This window comes from Rousettus aegyptiacus, unplaced genomic scaffold (assembly GCF_014176215.1).
Source record: "Rousettus aegyptiacus isolate mRouAeg1 unplaced genomic scaffold, mRouAeg1.p scaffold_m13_p_13, whole genome shotgun sequence".
NCBI classification, from domain to species: Eukaryota; Metazoa; Chordata; class Mammalia; order Chiroptera; family Pteropodidae; genus Rousettus; species Rousettus aegyptiacus.
In genome coordinates, this window is record NW_023416288.1 from 58,281,292 (window position 1) to 58,301,672 (window position 20,381).

The 20,381-nt window shown below is 52.7% G+C and overlaps 1 protein-coding gene across 4 annotated transcripts in view; it reads left to right on the forward strand.

Annotated features, from left to right (window-relative positions):
• The first annotated feature begins 7,797 nt into the window (after positions 1-7,797).
• LOC107498231 (solute carrier family 23 member 1) overlaps positions 7,798-20,381 on the forward strand; it is a 43,192-nt gene continuing 30,608 nt past the window's right edge. Inside the window, exons 1-4 of one of the 4 annotated variants that reach the window (XM_036230872.1) lie at positions 7,798-8,181; positions 13,850-13,963; positions 14,281-14,380; positions 14,645-14,782. In XM_036230872.1, the coding sequence (XP_036086765.1) occupies positions 14,741-14,782 (42 nt within the window). In that variant the 5' untranslated portion in view covers positions 7,798-8,181; positions 13,850-13,963; positions 14,281-14,380; positions 14,645-14,740. Of the gene's footprint in view, positions 8,182-13,341; positions 13,964-14,280; positions 14,381-14,426; positions 14,783-20,381 lie in introns of those variants that run through there. The other 3 variants (XM_036230871.1, XM_036230873.1, XM_036230874.1) reach the window with 3 other exon arrangements.

Consider the following 20,381-nt stretch of genomic DNA (forward strand, 5'->3'; position numbering starts at 1 on the left):
CTGCGATATGTATTAGGGATATACAGTTGGGAATAAAACAGACAAGACTCCCTCCTTCCTCAAACTCATACTCGGGCGGTGGAGATGGCCGTTACACAAACAGTGCAGCCGTGAATGTACAGTCAAATCAAAAAAGCAGAAGACTATGTTTATAACCTGGGGACTAGAAAAACATTAGTGAGCAAAACAAAATACGAGATCCGAAAGAAAAAAACATGGATCAAGGTGCTAATCCCAAATTTAAGACTTTTATGAAACAAAATACCGTAAACAAAATGAGATCAACAGAGACGGAGAAGAAATACTTGCAACCTTTGTATTAACGGCCTTACACAGCCTCGAGATTCCCTCTCGGGCTCGGGCCGAGAGGTCCCTAAGAAACGGCAAAAAGCGTCCTGCTCACTCTGCGATCCTGAGACCGCCACGGAGCCAACGGCAGCCTTGGTTTCTTCACCTACACGTCGAGATCATAGCCACGTGTCCGCGAGGCTCATAAGAAGTGTCGTCAATGAGAATGCTTTGAAAACTCAAGTACAGTGAAAACGCAAGGAGTGACTGCATGATAATAACTTGCTACAAAATAGTGCCTCCTCATGAAATCGTGCTGTCAAGCTTTAGGCTGGTGGCTGGGAATAAGGGCACAAGCCTTTGGCCACATGGATTTTTTTTTCTAGCATTATGAAAGAGCCGTTAGGCAGCCCGCACAAGACGTCACTCCGGATGTCACTCCCCCTGGGAATGGCATGCACAATTTTGCCTCGGGAGACCTTCAGTTCAAGTGGTTTCCTGGTTGGAATTCTGCTGCCAGCTGCCTGGGGGGAAGCCTGTGCTATGGGCTTGATTGCCTCCAACTATCAAGATGACACACGGTGTAATTGCCCTTATTATGTTTGACACTTAAAGAGCTACTAATTATAACCAGATGTTAGGATAACAACTCCTATCCTAGCTTTTCATTTTGAGAGAAGGTATACGGTATCTGGTATGTGGTAAACGGCAAGGTATCTAAAGCGTCTTTTGGATTCCTGTACCTACGAAGTCTTTCAGGGACCACCTAATGTGTTCTTATCCATCAGAGAAGGCTGAATTGTAAGCCAGTTATGGACGGATGGGTATTTTATTTATTCCTTGAACATACATTTATTGAGTATCCACCAGCTACAGTGCCAAGGATGAAAAGACATGTTCCTGACCACCCAGCAAATCACAAAGGGAAGACCGATGTCTCTATTTTTTAAAGCTTTTTGATTGAGAAACATATGAAGTACTTAAAGTCTAGAAGTGCGAAGCAATGTAGTAACAATGTCGAGGAGCGTTTAGTTCAGTCGAGGGGGCAGAGATGACAGAGGTCTCTGAGTTGGATGACATGGTGTACATGTTGGTCCAGGAGGAAAAGAATGATGAATTTGATTTTGTAAGGTCTAATCTGCAGTGAAAAAATAAATATGTATACATACAAAAACAAACAAACAAAAATTCTAGAGCTCAGGAAAGAAGACAGAGTTAGAGCCAACCCTTTAAGAGCTGTTCGTATGGGGGTAGTACGGGACCGAAATCATGTTTGGGGGGGGGGGGGGAAGAAGCCATAAGTGGGATCTTGGAGAACACCATCTAGTGAGACTGAGAGGAATTAGAAAAGAAGAACCAGAAAAAAATAATAGTTTCATGGACGCTAAGAGAGAAAGGAGTGTTGTGCTTAATTAGGCCAAATGCAGTGAAGGCCAGTTACGATGGAAACAGGACACAGTTGTAGAACTGGAAATTTGGAGGTCACCGATTACCTTTTCCAGAAGGGATGGAAAGCGTGGTTATGGGGGGTTAAGAAATAAATGGGAAGTGAAGAAATGCAAGTAGTCGGTGGAGACCAATTCATTTAAAGCATGAGATGCTTCATCTCCTTCGAAAATAACACTGGAAACTTTATTATTAATCTTCTTCCTTAACCTCTTTATGCGTCTACTCTCATCATTTCTATTAAAGCCCAATTTTACGTATTTATCATTGGTTGTCACTGTCTTCAGTGAAACCTCACATCAGTGTTACGCCCTCAGCCTGTCTTCTCCAGCCTAAATGTGAAGTTCTCAAACTGAAGAAGGTAGAAAAAAACAGCAAATTGAATCTTCTTTCGTAATTATAAATGAAACTGTGAAGATGGCTCCTATGTCAGTGAGAAACACCCTTTGTGCCCTTAGAGAATCTCTTCAGTAACGTGATGATTTTCTCCTCTTCGTAGATGAGGATGATTTTCTTGATTCTCAATCAGGACTTAAGCTTTATGTATCCAGTATTGTTGACATGCGAGAAACTGGGTGTTAGAAAACCTGGATCCTAGTTACGTTTGGCCTCTAACCTCCTATGTGACGATGAGTAGGTTAGAAGCCATTTTGCTTTTCTGAGTCACAATTTCCTCATCTATAAAATGAGGGGTTTGGAGTAAGCGATTTTGAAAATTCTCTTCTGTTCTAATACATTCCCACTCGATTAGCTGTGTGACTGTGGCACCCATTTGCCTGATGACTGACCAAGGCCAGGGGTACCGTGTATGACTGGGGAATATGATTGGACTACTGGTCAAGACTGGGACTTGGTTTTTATGATTCACTGTTTCAGAGTATCACTTAGTCCTCTTGCCTGCTGGGCTCCAAGGAAGCACGGCTCATCTAGCTTCTGCTGTCCTTTATCTAATCTACTAAGTCCTTCTCCCACACTGGCTTCTTAGGGCCATGGTGTTGGGTGATGGATTCATGAAAGCTAAGAGCTGATCGGGGAACTCTGGGGTAGCGGAGGTGGGAGGAGGGTATGGGTTGAAGGAACCTTGAAGAAGCCAGGTGAGAGTCTCCCGGACACCTCACAGAGGCAGCGTTCCTTTCCTGCGTGATCCATGGAGCCCACGTTCAAGTCACGTGGAGGACAGACTGGCTAAGGGACGAGTGAGTTCCTAGCACAAGCTGCTAAAAACAGTGGAGGGAGCGCTCCGCTCCAAAATGGTGACAGTGTCAACAAGTTAGTTGAGACACCTGTCAACGCAGTTCAAGACGAGCCTCTCAAGTGTCTGTCAGCGGGGCTGAGCGAAGACTGGGAGAGCAGCTTCAGGCCAGGTACTCAGGTACGCTGGCCGGGTGACATTCCCGGGGAAACCGTGTCGGATTTCCCTTGGAGGATCCAGTGTCGCAGCCGGTTTGCGTCACACCTTTAATTTCCTTCCAATTTTGATTTAGTTTAGCCTAAGTCTGAGGATGTTTCATTTCGAACTTAGTCCTTGTAGAGAAACTAAAGCAAGGGCGGTAGCCTTCTCGGTGTGCCGACGACAGAAAGGCACACTGCGTGCGGGACAGATGTCAGGGAGTTGCAAAAGGAAGACAGTTAACAGGAAAAAGGAAAGGGAGGAAACGGCGGAATGCTTCTCGCACTCCGCGCGGACGTCCGGGTCCTCGGCCAGCTGCGGCTGCGAGGAGGCGCGGACGCCCCACTCCTGGGTCCGACGCCCGAGTACGTGAGCGGCCGTCTGTGGGCTGCGGTCCCGCGTGCCCAGCTGCCGGCTGGCTGTTTGCACTCAGGCGTCCGCTGTCCTTACACACGACGTGCGTGACACCGGTTCCGTGTCCCCGCAGCCCGTTCTCCGTGCCTCCCGTTCGCAGACGTCGTTTGTCAGGACCGCAGCGCGATGCGGGGAAGGCCGCGGGCTCGGCGGCGTTGGACCTGGATTCTAGCCTCCGTCTTACTTTGCTGGGCGTCTCTGAGCAGACTCGAGCTTCCACTGCTGCGGCGTTGTCTGCGTGAGCTGCACGCCGCTTGCGCACACGCACCACGTAGCGCCGTGTTAAACTTACGCATCATTATTACACATTATCGATCGTGAGAGCAAAATGCCCGCCTTTGGTCTTTTGTTGCTGGTCACTTCTGGGTCCTTATTTAGTGACCGTGCTGGATATTCACTCTTTGCCCCACCGGATTCACCTCTTATGCATCTGCATCCTCTGCTGGGCTCCGGGAGGCCGACCTCGTTGGGCTACGGCCGCATCCTGTGCCCTCTGGCTCTGGTTGACTTTGGCCCTTGGGGAGCACCATAGGGAATTAGAGGGAGGAAGGAGTGTGGACCTATGGGCTTAGTCTCCCGGCTCTCCACCCGCGAGGCCCCTTGGACGGGTTGTATCCCTCCCCCAAAGGTCCCTGTATTTCTCAAGTCGTCCTTCTCGACGCGACTCTCTCCTCCTGGCTTCCGGTGCCTCTTCCCTCCCCTTGTCCTTTGGTCTGAGGGTAGAAACCATCCGTCCACTCTCCCTCCCCCCGGCTTACTACCTACCTTCTGTAGGTGCCTCATTCCATCTCCACCTGGGGAAATGATGTAATGCAGTTGTGGTGGGGGTTGGGGGGGCAGTCTGGCTGATGGAGCACTGCGGACCAGCGGGGAGAGAGAGGACTTGGACAGGGTAACAGAGGGTGCCATTCCCAAGGCTCGTATGTTTACTTGCTGACTGCTTGTTGGTAGAGGCGAGAGTGAGTGGCTGAGCTGTCCTGACCCTTATCACCCTTAGGCCTGGCTGGAGGGTCCCACTGTCGCTATGCCCTCTCCCCATGAGACAAGGAGTCTGGGGGGTCAAGGAGACATGCCAACATAGAGCCACAGCACCCCCCTTCCAGACCATACTGTCATTCCAACATCCTGGCCTTCCTGCCCAAATGGCCACCTGCAGAGCAGGTGCAGGCGTCTTCACCAGGTGTGCGCCCCAGGCACAGCTGCAGAGTGGCCAAGTGCAGCTGCTCGAGGGGGAGAGGCGGGCAGAGCTTGGACATGCGGATGAGTGCCCACTTGCAGGCACCCGAGGCTCTCACGGTGGGAGGTGGAGCCGAGGGTGAGGGAAGCCAGGGCCGGGCTACAAGCCAAGGCCAGCTCTCCCCGTGCCACTGCACTTGAGGATAAACTCCAAGGTGCCAGAGAATTCTAAATGCAGACCAGCAGCTGCCAGGTGGTCATGTGGGTACAGTAGTCAGGGCAGGATGGTAGGACACATTCATTCAGTTTGTCAGCTCGATTCATGACCTTTCGGCAAGTAGACACATGGATGTAGGCCTCCATTGGTACTTGTGCCCTGGGTCCCGCAAATACGAGTGGATGATTTTCAGGGTCACACTGTCCCCAGTTGCTCCCATGCAATGGCAGGTAGCCTGTCTTCTTTCTAAAGATTTATAGGGACAAGAGTCATCCGGTTCCTCATTCGTCCTTACTATGAAGTCGGCCTTCTTATGACATTCTCTTCTTTAAGTCCAGTTCCTTTGAGAAACAAGATATGGAGTGTTAATAAGTCACATGCGATTGGACGACTGTGTGAGCTGTGGCCTCGAGGCTCCTGCAGCAGCTGTCAGCTCTCAGGGCCTGGCTTTCCTCCCGCCCTTAGATGTCAGCACCATGGACAGGACTCAAAGTCCAGTCCAGGGAATGCGGGATCTGCAGAATTCAGAAGAAGCAGAGTACAGGCCACTTCCTGGCAGGAGGGAAAACAGAGCTGGTGCATCTGTCTCTACCAGGGGTCGTTGCTGCCCCTGTTCTCTATCGCACAAGGCTCTGGCAGGCCGCAAGGTGACAAAGCAAAGGAGGTCCCTCCCCCTCCTCCAACTGGAGAACAGGGAAGGAATTACCTGGGTCAGTCCAGGGGATGCTGGCTAGCAGCCCAGGTGTGAGTATTCGTCTTCGTGTGCTACTTGCCACACAGTGACCCTGCTTGATCTTGGTGGTAAGATTAGGGTGGGGGGTACCCCGATGGAACTGTCTGCTCGCAGCCGTTTCCTGGAGCCAGGCCTCCCCCAGCTCTATGTCTTCCTCTCATTCCACAGCATCCTCTGCAAACGTCTGAGCTGGGAGGCAGCCAAGAAGGAGTGCCGGGGGCTCAGTGCCCCTGCCTCCCCCGGGCTTATGTACCCACAGGGTGCTCTGAGTGTCCTTCGGGGCTATCAGCCTCACAGATCTGGGGCACTGACCCAGAACAAGCTCCTCGGCACCTTCTCCTGCAGGAAGCACACAGGGAGGAAGATCGAGCCACTAGGCTGACGGCAGCTGAGAGAGGCACTCACTGCTCGTGGAGCCATCCTCAGAGGGCTCATTAGTCACTAGTAGAACCCAGACTACATGAGGGAGCTGAAGGGCAAAGGCCCTGGCATGGCTCCCTGGCACTGGGAGAGCTCACGGTGTATTGGCAGCTGCATGCTCACCCTCTGGGACTCCAGACTGAAGTCCCATCTCCCAGAGACAGGTCATCGCCATGAGCTGTGAGCTGACATCTCACTCAGCACCAAAAATGTGACCCCAGAGCCCAAAGAGTGGCCCGAGCCTGTCTTGATGAAGTAGGAGCTGAGTGTGCGGGGCCATCAGCCTGGACACTGGGGTTCTTTAGAGCAGTTCAGAGGAACTCCCGGAAATGAGAAAGCTAACAGCCCGTCGGTGCTGCAGAAAACGTATTTCTGGGCAGAAAACCCCGGGAGCGATTCTATTACAGAACATCTCCGATGATCTCAGCGTAGTCGTTCGACAGGCCCCACCGGTCCCAAGTTGGAACACATATCAGTTTCACCTTCCGTTGGCCAGGCCTGGAGTGATGCAACTCCCCTGGCTCTCTGCCAGGAAACGACCATGGAAGAAAGTGTGTCATCAAGTGTAAAATCAACAAAAGTGCCATCCACTGGGACCATGACCTGGTTTCACCCCACGGAACCATCCTGCGCATGGCAGCGTGAGCCACTTCAGTGGGGGCGCACAGGGGCGATCCAGCACGGAGAGCAGGCGTGTGGCTTCTGAAAGCTCAGTGCCACCTCCCCCCGCCCCCCAGCACCTCCTGCCTCCTTTACGAGCTGTCCCTGCCTGAACGAGAGCGACATAAATGCAGCCCTCCCCGTGGGACATTTGTCTTCATTCCTTCCAAGAAATCATTTTTTGTCAGATTGGAGTCGTCTCCTTTATCCTCTAACAGGCCGGGTGCCCAATTTGGGTTCCCAGAGGTCATGGGTCTGGGGAACATGTTTGAAGCTAGTCATGGGAGGCTTAGTGACACTTCCGAGTGCCCGGCTTGTCAGCTTTCAACGTTCAGAAGCAGGATGCTCTGTCGCATTAAAACAACTGATTCTGAGTTCAGCAGATGATGGGGTCCGGACTTCGCGGGGGCAGCGATACCCCGTGAAGGATGGTGGCTGCCACCTCTGGGACAGGAAGGAAGAAGGGACCTGAGCCACAGCTCAGTCACGAGGCTCTTAAGACAAAGGGCTGTCCCGGCCCGGGTCCCGACTTCTCCCCGTGCTTCTGCGTATGACTTCATCATCGTATGCCGAGACAATCGCTTCCAATTCCCGAGGCTCCGAAGCCTCCACATCCACATATAGAGTGTGTGATTCGAGCCTGGAATTTAACATGACTGCCCGAAACGCCTACAGTCGAATCCATTATTACGATGCTATTTGAATTCTACCTGCTTTTCTCCACTATTTCAAGGTTATCATTTTCTCCCCACTCCTGCCCTCCAAACACACCCACCACACTCACCAAAGACCTCTGGCCAGCGAGGATGTCTTGGCCAGTGAAGTCACTTCGCCGGACTGTCTTAGGAGAAGTGTGTTGACCTGGTGGCCTGGGATTCTCAGATCCCATCTTAGGAGTTCTGATCATTCCCCCCAAATTCTTCAGCACATTGTTCCAGTGGGTGGAAGTTGCCCGGGAAACCCTCATTCACATCCCCTGCAGCAACCGAGGTGGCTTTTAACATTGTATTAACTATATGTTCTTATTTTCTATATGCTTGATGCTGCGGCATTCGGGGCTTGCTGGCCAGGAGAAGACCACAGCTCCCAGGGCCCCCCCGAGAGTGTGGCTTTCATAGTCAAACCAAGCAATCTAGAGCCCTCCCTGCAACCCCCTCCTTTATCTGGCCAAGCCTCTATCCTTCTGCCCTAATTATTCCAGGGCCAGATACCAGACAAATGCCGACAGCTTCTATGCCCCAGAGCCTGCCAGAATTATTCGAGCCAGCCAATCCTAAGCCTGTTCAGCTGCTTACCCTTCCTCCCTCATTCCTCTCTGCAAAAACCACAATAAAAGCTTTGGCCCAGGCTCTCCCCTCGCTCCTTCCTCCTCCTGTGGGCCTGATGCTTCCCTGTGTGGCCCTGTGTGGCTTGGCCTGCAGCCTCCTCTTGGGAACTGTAAGTAACAAACGATCTTTTCAATGGCAGCCGTCTCCTGATCCTTGGGCCTCACCATACCCTCGTGAAAGCAAAATCCTGGGTACATTTTAAAACCAGCATGGAGGCCAGAGAATTGGGTTAAATGGTGCCCCTCTCTGAGGGTCTGTGCCACCCTCTGAAATGGAGATGAGATTTATGAAGTTTTAGAGCAAAGCCAGCCCTGTGCCCCATCCCCGCCCCCCCCACCCCGCCCTTCACCATGGCTATGACAACAGCGTCCCTCGCTTTGGCGGTCTGCCCTGCAAGTGGCTGGCCAGAGGGGATCAGAACCCGGCCCCTGCTTTCAGACATCTCCTGTCGTTCTGTGGCCAGACTCCTGAACAGCAGAAGGGGGTTGTCAAAGTCCACCTCTCTCTAAACAAAGACCTGTTGCAAGAGTTCGGAGTCACAAGTTAATGGCTGAGGCAAGCTGAATAAACTTGGCTAATCTGATTAGACCCCACCACTATTCATGGAAGACCGCCCGTGCCTGCCAGACACGTGGAGGGCGAGGGGAGTAGAGAGCAACGAGGCTTGAAGCCAGATCACGCAGGACTTCACAGCCCTGGCTACGGATCGCTTTTACTGTATCCTCGGGACACAGGTGCGTCAGGAAGAGTTTTAGAAAGCGGAACGGCCTGACCAGGTTTACGTTTTAAGAGTTTATCCAGACTGCTGTGCATAAAATCATTAGGAAGCTGACGTAGAATGGAAGAGGAACCGTAAAGGCGGCTTAGAGGAAGTTAACCTTTCTGCCATTGTTAGAGAGAACGGGACACACGTGAGAGATGTTTGGGAGGTGACGCGGGCGGACCCCGTGCCAGCTGGGTGTCCGGTGGATGCTGCGTCATTCGCCCAGACGAGGAGCGTGGACCAAGCCGGTTTCTTCCTTTTCCAGACTTTAGTTTTCTTCTGCGGTCCTTTCTGGCTCTCGAAATCTAGAATGCCACTTCCCAGAAAGGAATGTTCTCCGCAAAAGGTAGAGGCAAAAAAAAGAGCGATGGGCTGTTTACACGAATGGTCCCCAAAGTCAGCCTTTGAACATCTTGCCAGGCCGGCATCCAGCGGAGGACAGAGGACACACGGGCCTTGGTCACAGCCGAGCAGAAACCACCCCCGAGGGCCGCCGCGTGTGCCCCTCGGGGCGAGCATCTTCATCATGTCACACAAGCCCCAGTGCTATTCAGCCGCCGTGGAAGTGACTGAGACGAAGACGGACACCACTTGCCAAGAGTATTTAGGTCAGAGTCCTATTGAGAGGACTCGAGCGAAGAAAAGGCCAGAGGCCGAAACGCTATTCTCTTCTTATAAAGCCGGTCACAAGGGAATTCCACACATGCCAGACTGTCTCAGTCTGTTTGGGCTGCTGTTGTGGCGCGGTCAAGTCTAAGATCCACGGAACCAATTGAGATGAATTATGAGCCGTTATGAGCCGGCCGGGGACTGGCTGTCCACCATGTAGGGTCAGAGAATCAGCCCCGAGCTCCCGAAAGAGGCAGCTTGTAAAGCCTAGAACCACATCAAACAAGCAGGCAGATTACAGAAGCAGAAGTTGGCTCACTTGAAAATTTTCCACCCTTAACACTATTACATTAAAAATATCATGGATTGGGTGGCCTGAACTACGAACGTTTATTTCTCGCAGTTCTGGAGGCCGAGAAGTCCAAGATCAAGGCCGCGGTAGATTCCGTGTCTCATGAGGACCTGCTGCCCAGTTCGCAGATGGCCGTCTTCTTTCTATGTGCTCACACGGCGACATGTCGAGGGAGCTCTCTGGGGTCTCTTTAGTAAGAGCATTAATTCCATTAATGAGAGCTCCCTCCTCATTACTCCCAAAGGCCCCGTCTCCGAATACCATCGCATGGGGCGTTGGGATTTAACATGTGAACTTGGCGGGGAGACAAACATTCAGTCTATGGCACAGATCTTCATAGCTCTCTGGCCCTGGGCTCCACACCTCTCAGCTGATTCACAAAGGGGAGCTAGCGCTCTCACAGGAGTGGGGAGGGTATGGTAGGGAGGGGAGGCTGGGAGGGTCCGGCCCACTAAAGCCTCGCCCTCCTCTCTGAGCCTCGGGAACCTGCTCGGGAGCCTGCTGGGGGATCCACAGTGCCTGCCTGTCTGAAGGAAGGGCCGGAACCATAAAAACACCCAGCCAGCTCCAGGACCTGCTCCTGCTAAGAAGGTGCCAGCAGCCTAAAGCTGCAGTTAAATTTGAGCAAACCTGTTTTCCAAATTTGGATGGAATCTGACTGTTTTCAACCCTACTCGCCGCACGCTGGTTTCAGATCTCGATTCCACACCCTGCGGCAGCCCCCAGGCCAGTTCCATCCCATCCGCTGGCCAGCCCTGGCTCTGTGGACTCGACCAGGACATTCTTCCCTGGGCCCTGCTTGTCCCACAGAAGGGCTTGGACACTGACACCCAGAGATAAGCCGGCGGGTTCACAGAAGCAGTTACACAAGAGCAGACAAACAAGATCCTATGTGGCCGGTTGCCTGTCACGGTCATTTCTGTGGGGCAACCCAGAGTCGGGCCTGCATGCTGGGAGAGCGACTCTGAAGGAAAGCTCAGGAAGAGAAACAGTGAAGACTGACGGCAACCGTAGAGGAGAAGGAAAAAAAAAAAAGACTCAGTTGTATTCATTTTAAATGTGTTTATTTAAGGTCATACCTGCGTTGTGTAATTAGAGATGAAAAAAGTATATGCCGAAGACTTTTTAAATTGAGTGGTGTTGCTGTTCTCATGTAAGTCTTTGGACTGGTGTTCAGAGCGGGAGCGAGCGAACGTTTCCTGGGAAGGGTCAGGTGGTAATTTATTTTAGGCTTGGTGGGCTCGTCACAATCGTTCAACTGTTGTAACACAAAGGCAGCTGTAGACACTGTGCAAACGCGTGGGCACGGACGGACGGACGGACGTGTTCCCGTAAATCTGTCCACGCCCACGTGAGCCAGCGGTGGGCCAGACGGAGCGGGGCCAGTTTGCCAACCTCTGTTTTCTAAATGGAGATTCAGCGAAGCATGAGAATGGGGATTATTTAGACCATGAAGCCATAAATCAAGAGCCGCGATTCACTTGGAGCAGGTTTCCTCAACTGCACATGTCGGAATGTGAAGCAAATAATTTTTGCAAATCCCACGACTCCAATTTCTGGTGAAACAAGTCAGGGCTCAGCAAAGATGGGCAAACCACCACCCTCCACGGATAATGTGGGTTTCCTTGCCTTTCAGATCAAGAGTATACGAACTTGAGTATTCATTTGAATGAAGCATCTGGTAGACCAGTGGCCTTTCAATTGATTCCCCAGCACTCCCTGGGATTGTTTCTGCCACTTTTTAGACAGATAATTCTGTTGTGGAAAAATATGTTGTGGTCATTAGCCTTAGAATCAATGTTTAAGTTACTTTTAATGCTCTCGAAATTTGACGACCCTTCTTACTGAAGGGTAAAAATTTAGCAAATATTCTGTAAGTAATTCTAAGTTTGAGGATTGGTGTTTTGGGTTATAAATGACAGAAAAGCCAAATCCAATTGGGTAAAGCCAGAAAGAGAATTTACGGGCAGAGGCAAATGGCCGGATACGTGGATTCAAACATCACCGGGACCCAGTCTGCATCTCGGCTCTGTTCTGCGCATGGGCTTCCGTCTCAGGCTCCGTGTAGTCACGAGACAGCTGCTCACAGCTACAGAGCAACACCCTCCAGGTTCAAGTTTAGTGAAAAAGAGAGGACACCTCTCTTCCCCCAGGTTCCAGCAGAAGCCCCGTTGCGTCTCACAGCCCCGTGCCCATCGCTAACCCAAGGCCGTGGCCAGGAGCTGGCAGCGTTCCAACTGTCCCCACACCCTCACGCAGCACAGCCGCGGGCCAGCGGAGACTCCGCCTGAAGCACCTGGACCGGTTGCCGTGGATCGGGACGGTCTTCAGGAGGAAAACGAGAGAGGGCTAAATGGATTCCAAACGGCAGAACCAAGAGCCGCACCTACGGTTTGGATGGACCTTCTCTTAAGAAACTCTGTTGGCCTCTTTTCCTCTCATTGTTAAGTGCGATTTGCCAGCTGCCAATTATCTGACCTCAGTGGTGAAAAGGTCCCGGTCCAGACGAAGAGGCCCTGCTCAGCCCGCTCCGCAGGCAGAGGTGGCGCAGCCAGGGGCGCCATCAGGCATGACGAGCGGAGAGGCCCAGGGATTAGGAGTTTACTATAAAAACACAAGGGAAGAGTTTTACTCCTTCCCGTGTTCCAGGAAAGATCGTGGCTCTCCAGAGCGACCCCATATTCTTAAAACAATTTCCTCTCATTGCTTGAGCTAATTCCTATAGAATTAGATTTCCACAACATGAAGCATAAATAATCCGACGTGAGTGGGTCGGGTGTGTAGGGGGCGGCAGGAAGATCCCAGCGGGGGAGAAGGGACGAGGCCGCCAGCCCCTGGGGTACCACACGGGCTCTAGGGCAAGAGATGGTGGCAAAAGCCAGGTCAGGCCATTGCGTGGAGGAACCACAGCCTGTGGGAGAGACTTCTGAGGGGCAGAGGAAAAGGAGGGGTGCCCGCTTGGCTTCCATCCGAGCAGCTGAGAGAGGTGGGGACTTCGGGGACGGCGGAGATGACTGTAAGCCAAAGCGCGAATGCAGATGGGACTTGTACAAAAAAACCACGCGAGACAAAGAGAGTCGGGCCCAGAGGACAGCACTTGAAGATGAGGAGTGAGGAAAGTTCTGGAACCATCTTTCCGCTTTACCGCTCTCATGTCACTAACCCTGCACCATTATACCTCGATGACAGGCAAGGACGGGGAGGGGTAGAGCCGAGAAACGCAGGCCCTTCACTGTGGGGAGGACAGAGTCCTTGAGAAGTCCTCTTCTTCCACGTTGGTGACAGGGAAGAGAGCCGTCCAAGGTGACCCCCACTCCGCCCATGCCCGCAGGCCCGTGAGGGTGGGGCCGTGGTGGGCAGGGGAGGCCGCTCGCTGCCCGGCCCCGCGCCGCCGGACCCTCCTGCCGCCACGAAGCTCGTGCTGCTCCCTGCAGAGATCCGCGTCGACTCTGGCACCTGCTCTCTGTGCTCCCCTCGTCACTCGTCCGGCCCCCAAGGGACTGCACACTCAGTGTGTTCAGGGGACCCCAACCGACACAGGGGTCCAATGCCCTCCCCGAGTGAAGCGGTCTCACCTTCGCTGCTGAGGTGAACTCGGGGCCCCAGGGCGCCATTCATAGGGGACCCGCCTCTCCTTCCAGGGAAAGCTCCCCTGTGGCCACGCCGTCGGGGCTATCTCCCCCGGAGCCTTGTCCTTCCCACCTTCGGACCCGCAGGGCTTGCCTGTCCCCGCCCGGCATGGCCTTGACACGTCTGTGGGCTGTGGGACGTGGGACAGGACCGTCTGGGCTTTAATCTCAGCTCCTGCTGTGGACCTTGGGCAGATAGCTTGGACCAATTGACCCCTGCATTTTTTAATCCGTACAATAAGGGTGTGAATGCTGCTTTGTTGTGAACCTTAAATAACAAGAAGGTGTAGCATGGCGTATTAGGTCGAGCGTTCAGTAAGGCCTACCAGTGACCTTTGACCCGCCTCTGACCTTGGCTTTTCTGCCACAGACAAAACCAGGCCTGTCCCCTTCCTCACCGAACAATCATTGCTGTGTTTTTCAGGGCTTCCCGTCGCACCGACTCCCGTTGACGTCTGTGCGCCTCCCGCTATGGGTTTCCCAAACCTTGAGACCCAGCGCCACCCATTCCAGAACATTCCACTGTCACAAGGAGCAGGTACTCAGCTCGCTTTGAATGTCACAGAGTGGGGTTTATCAAGAGTATCTGAATAGAAGAGCCTTTCCAGTGCCCTGTCTGGCCTAAGAGCAAGAGCGTGCCTTCCCGGATCTCTCTTTCTGAAAGGTGTGTCGTCGATGGTTTTGGTTGTTAGGGAGACAGTCGCCCAAAGGTTAAAAGTATTTTTTCTCAAGCTCTCACCCGAGCTCTTCGCTCTACCCACGAGCTTTCGCAGCTGCCCCTTTTGCTCACTAATGACTTCGTTAACGCGCCTCGGGCTGACTGGGGGATTTTTGCCATGCTTTCTTTCTGCTCAGCCAGTCACTGAGAATCAGCTTTAGGAAACTGGAAAGCCTCCACGTTCAGCCCGGAGCCTCACCCTCACCCCACTCACCTCCTGTCCCCTGGAACCTTCCGGTAAGTGCTCTCATGCCACGCCCCATAGGCCGTACCCTGATTTGTTTCCTTAGTGCTGTGGGGGATCATTAACTTCTCTGCAATGACTCAGACTTGTCAAATTATGAAACATTTGCTGGGACCGAGGCACCTGGGTCCCCTGCAGTGACCAGAGACGGACAGGGCTGGAGGAGTAGTCTGTCACAGGACAGCGGGCGGGGCTTGGAGGCCCCACCCTCCCAGAGCCAGCCCAGGATTCCTGTCTTTCTCTTATTATTTTGGCAGGGGTTGAGAAGTTAATCTTTCCTGACTAGCGTGACATCGCTTCTTTTTCCTTATCCCGGGAGGATCCCCAAAGGAGAAGACCGACCCCAAGTTGCCATGAACTCTGCCATCACCGGCTGTGAGCACCCCGCCCCCTTGGTGAGTGTTGGCAGGAGAGAGAGAGAGAAAGATGAGGGACAAATGGAAAGGAAGAAGGAGGCCTAGGCGTGGAGGAGGGATCCCAGCCCGGAGTCCCAATGCCCTGACTTATTATTAGGATGGTGGCTTATGTCCTCGATAGGACTTTAGATTACTAGATGGAGACTTTAGGTTATTCGAAGCAGGGGTGGCAGCTGTGTTCCAGGTCTCACCATTAGCAAGGACAAAGGTTCCTCCCTGAGTGCCAGCCTCTGTGAATGAATTACAAAGGCAGGAGGAAGAGGTGGCAGGTCCTCTGCTCTACCTTCGCCCACAGGTCGGCCTCTGTTGAATCTAAGTACGTATTTTCCAGGTTTCTCAGCATCACCATTTCTTTGGTCAGAAACCCTTTCTAAGGAAAGCAGAGGGGAAGAGAGAGGGAAGCAGAGAGAGAGAGAACTGATATTCACTCAACAACCGATGTACCCCATGCTGTTCATGTGCTTTATTTTCTTCCCTCTATTATTTCCTTCTGTTCCCATTTTACGGATGGGTAATCTGAGGCCCAGAGAAGGAAAGCCCCAGTAACCCATCTGGAGGCCTCCCTAGCCAGCCCTTGAGCCCTGACCCCACCTCTGCAACCGATGTTGGCCACCTGACAATAACAGTGGGAACTGAGTAAAGACACTCTGCTCTAGTCACTCTCGCCACAGGCAGAAAGACTTCCTCTCACCAGGCCGGGACTGCAGCCCTACCGAGGCCTAGCCAAGGTGTCTGGGGACAGGTGCCACCCATGAACCCGGGCTGGGCTCTCAGGGCTGTCCCCTGGAGCCAGGCTGCCAGACCCTACCCACCGCCGGTCAGAGCTGGTAGAGAGGCCCCGGCAGTCTCTTCTGGAAAATCCTGGGCAGTGCTGTGGTGCGATCAATTCTAAGACCCATAGAGCCAATTGAGATGAATTATGAGCCTTTATTAGCCCCCGGCGACTGACTCTCTACCACGCAGGGTCAGAGGAGATCAGCCCCGAGCTCCCACAGGAGGCAGCTTATAAAGCCTAAAACCGCATCCCGGTGGGCTTTTGAACAAGCAGGCAAGCGGATTACAAAAGCAGAAGTTGGCTGTTAGCGTCTTGTACAAAGGCATGTGTTTCCGGGGGACTTCTAAATCTTAGGTCAAACAGGGCCTTGCAGGCAGTTTCGTTATCTGCATCCTGGCGACTGTCAGTTCTTTTCCTGGGGGCTGGCACCAGACGATGTCACTTCCTGTCACTTCCCTGTCACTGGCTTACTGGAAAATTTTCCACTCTTACAGGGAGTTCCTGAGAGAACTCTCTTTTCTTCTCCTCATAATTCTTTCTGCCACTACTTCATGAAAGCCAAAATAATAATAATAATAATAATAATAATAATAATAAATCGTCTAGGGAAATACGTTGAAGACTCCACGTTCTGAAGGCTGTGATGCTCTCCACATCGTTGGCTTGCCTGAGGCCACCTGGGCAGGGCAGGGACCTGGGCACGTGTGGCCGTCTTTTTTTCTGCGGCCTGTCTTCTCTTCCTTCTCTTCCTCAGCGACTCGGTTGTGGTACCCACGTTAAGGAGTCCCTTTTCTGGGATGTTTCTGGTTTTCATGTGCATGTGGCTCTGCTAGAAACTTCTAGGGGTACAGACACAGGGAAGACAGCGAGCGTCCCAAGCCTGGAAGCATATGGCCTGAAAGCGGGGTGCACAAAAATATTTCTGATACGAGGGAGACCATGGTAAATGGCCAAACAGACAAAATGTGCTGGGAGGCTGGGAGGACAGGGGAGAACAATCCGTGGAGATGGAGGGGTCAGGAGAAGTGACGGAGGAGGAGGAGGCATTGAGCTCTGGGGAGCAGGGAGTGGAAAGGGGAAGCGAGAGATCCAGTGGGGAGCACAGGGTAAGCAAAGGCACTGAGGCAGGTTCACGGAGGCCGTATGCGGAGAGACCGGGATAATCCCACTGGCCAGAGCCAGGCGGAGGGGAGTGTTAGGCAATCTACCGAGAGGCTCAGTTAGGGGGGTGGAAGGCTGCGTGGGGTACAGATGGAGTCGGAGGGGAAGGGATCCGTCTCCCCCTCCAGAAGTCCCCACTTCCCACTGCTGCTCTCCCAGTACCAGAGTTTCCTTCTGCTCTGCCTGTCTGCTCTCGGGAGCTGGAGGGCTGTCCCTGTATGCACAGGGACACACCTGCGGGCCACTTGCCTTGACACCGAAGGAGGAGGGTGCCGTTCGTGGGACCCCGGACAAGCCTCCCTGAGCCTCAGTCACCTCATCTGTAAATTGGGGGCGCTTTGATGGTGATGAGAATCAAAATGAGAGGATTCATTGGAAGCTCTCTGTAAACCGAAAAGTGCTATAAAATGGCAGGGCCTCTTTCATCGAGTCTCCCGGTGAAATTACAACCCGTGCGTTGAGCTGATAAACTCACCTCCAATCAGAAGAAGGGGTGCGTGTGTGTGCGCCCCCCACTTCTCATAGCTATGCTCACTAGCAGGGAGCCCTGTCATCAAGAATTCATTCTTCCTCCTAAACAGACTTGCAGGCTTTCTTCTGCTGATGTATGAGTCACACACACAGCCTCCTCCCCGAGGGAATTCTCCTGGGATAAAGGTGCTCTCCATAATCAGATACGCATCTTCCACATTCATCTGAGAAGCCCTGCTCTAAAATATCTCTGGGAGGTCACTGTTTCTGTGTATGTCTTTAGTATGCTAATGACTCGTCTTTGACACAAGTATCTTGGCATAGTGTGTGTCAGCTTACTGATTTATTTTTGCCCCATCTCTTTGCATAAGTAACAGGAGGTAGTTTATGATAAGAGTCGTATTTTGATCAGGCTCTGCGCTGTCAGCCATGGCTGACGGGCTTCGGAGAAGTCATACACTTTTATCGGAAGCGGGGAAAACCCGCCGTTCTCGGAGAAGACGAGTTTTTCCCAGCTCCAAGTTCTAAACGTTTTATTCATCTGGGGCTTGCGAAGTCAACTTCCCCAGACATTGTTTTAAAGCAGATGCGGAAGCGAGCTCTAGAACCTTCCCACGGTCCAGGTTGATATCCAGACAGAACCTAGAGTATTCAATGGACATCACACTGAGAACGCTCTTTGAGTCATTGGCTCCTAATAGGAAAAAAAAGACGAGAGGGTCCAGAATTAGGAACCTCCCCCCCCCCCCCCCACCGTAAGTGTTTCCTTCTCCGTCACCTTCCTGAGAATTCTGAGACGTGCTGGGAGAGGGTGTGACCACACACACAGCCACGCCTCATTCCTGGGGGTCCCGTGCACTGCACACACCAGGGTCTTCGAACATCCACGCACATCCCAGGTTTAGGCGGGGAGACCGAGGCCAAGGAGAGGTGAGGTGATGTGCCTATGGCCACCGAGCAGGGGACCGAGACAGACTGCATCTGCCCAACTTCAAACTGCACGCTCCATTGTCTGTCTCGCCGGCACGGAATCCAACAACCGACCGGTCGACCCGATCGATCACGCAGTCTCTCTTTCCTTCTCCCTCTCTTCTTCTCCCCAACCCGTCTTGCCTCTGCTGCCCTCCCCGACTCCTCCCTACCTTCACGAAAACCTCACGCAAGTGCTCAGGGGCCCAGAGTTGTCTCCCGCGCCCTCCAACCTACCTTTGGCTCGGTCTCGACGTTGCGAGGCAAAAATTTCTTTCGTGTGCGACCCACGTTTCGTGCAGCATCGGTACGCCTTCTTCTCAGAAGCCTAAATAGGACAAGCGCGATGTTTCCAAAGAGGTCTAATCAGTTAGGTAGGGATCTGTTATTTAAAAAATCAATGAGAGAAATTCTCGACAGTCGTGAACGTAAACATTCATTCATTTCCTCAGTCCACCGATAGTTATATGAATGATAATTGCGCGTTAGAGTTGGACATAGAGACATTATGGGACTTTATGGCCTTTTGGATGAGGAATCATGATTGCAGTGAGGCATGTTTGAGGCCATGGTAAACAGGCCCGTGGTTTCGCGGGAGCCTCTGAGGAGGGGCGGCCTAGTCTAGTCTGAGGTCGAAGTGGTGTGAAGTCACGGAAGGCTTCCTGGAGTAGGTGAGGGATGCATGCTTCCAGGTGTATTTCCAGACCAGGAGAAATAAAACTCTTACATCTGTGTTTTAGGGCCTGACTGTTAGAAAATTAATGAATAAACTCTGTTCAGAACCCCAGGAACAAAACGACTCCGCAGAGCTGTGCTGTGGCTAGATCAGTCCACCCGTTATCGGCAAGCCCGACCACCCGCAGCCCCGGGCTCCCCCGCCACCTCCCGCCATGCCTGCTCCAGGGCCAGCAACGTGGGCCCCACAGACAGGCACGGACTGGGAAGGAATGAGGATCAGAGTTTGCCAGTGCTCTAACCCTGTGGAGGAGGAGGACTGGCTTCCTCCCTCTCCACGCAGGGGATGACTCGGGCCTCCCGTTCGCCCCTCTGTGACGTGTGGCACTGTCCACGGTTAGGGCTTCCGTGGCCGGAACGGGTCAATACTCTCGCAGCAGTTCTTGACTGGGGGCAATATGACCCCCCGGGGACATTTGGCCATGTCCAGAGACATTTTTGGTTGTCACAACTGAACAGGAGAGGGTGCTACTGGTGTCTAGTGGGTAGAGGTCAAAGGTGGTGCTTGACATCCTACAGTACAGTGTACAGGACAGGCCCCCGCCCCCAGCGCACGCACACACACACACACACCAAGGAATCATCCTGCCCAAAACGTCAGTGGTGCTGAGGTGGAGAAACTGGTTCCCTAGGAAACAGTGCTGTTCCTGAGGTGTCGGGAGCAACCACCCCGTTCTCGATCTGGTGGCTTTCTTGCCTCTCTCCACCTCTAAGCAAGTGGCGACCCCCTCCCCCGTCCCATCCCCTTCTCCCTCTCCCACTGGCCCATTAGGTGCGAAGTCACACCACAGTGCCCAGAGCCCACAGTGTTAGAGACCCGTGGAAAATGTTTTCATTTCTTTTAAAATCAGGAGAAAAGTGAACTTTTAGATCAAAGAAAATGTTTTAATACATAATAATATACATGTGTCTCTATACCGGCAGGGTCACAAAATGTACTATTACATTTTTTATTTGAATGAAAGAAGGCTCGCGCAGAGAGGTGTTTCGTGCCCATGAGAGTCGCAGTGAATCCTTGGTTCAGAAGCTGTTCTCTGAGGCTGTGCTGAACGGTGCTTAGGCACAGAGATAGGTGTCAGAGCTCCTTTCTGGAACTTTCTCCGAGAGAAGTTGCCACTGCTCAGGGCAGCCTTGGCTCTGCCACCGTGCAGACCCTGCCCCCTGCGGCCTGACTGGGGCCAAGTCCCCGCTGGGGCACGTCACCTAGATTTGCCTGACTTATAAGCGGGTGGCCTTGCCACCTTCTGGCCACACTGGGGACATTGTTCTCATACTCCTCGCACCCATGGCCAGATGCTCAAATGTCAGCCCTAAGCACAGGTTTAAAGGCTTTGAAACATGGCACTGGAAGCTACTCATAATTGTACCAACTAATATTTATTGGGTAAGAAGCAGCGTTAAGCCCAGGACTATGTGCTTTGTGCTGTGATTTTTTTCCAACTTTTTTTGAAATGTAATTGACATATA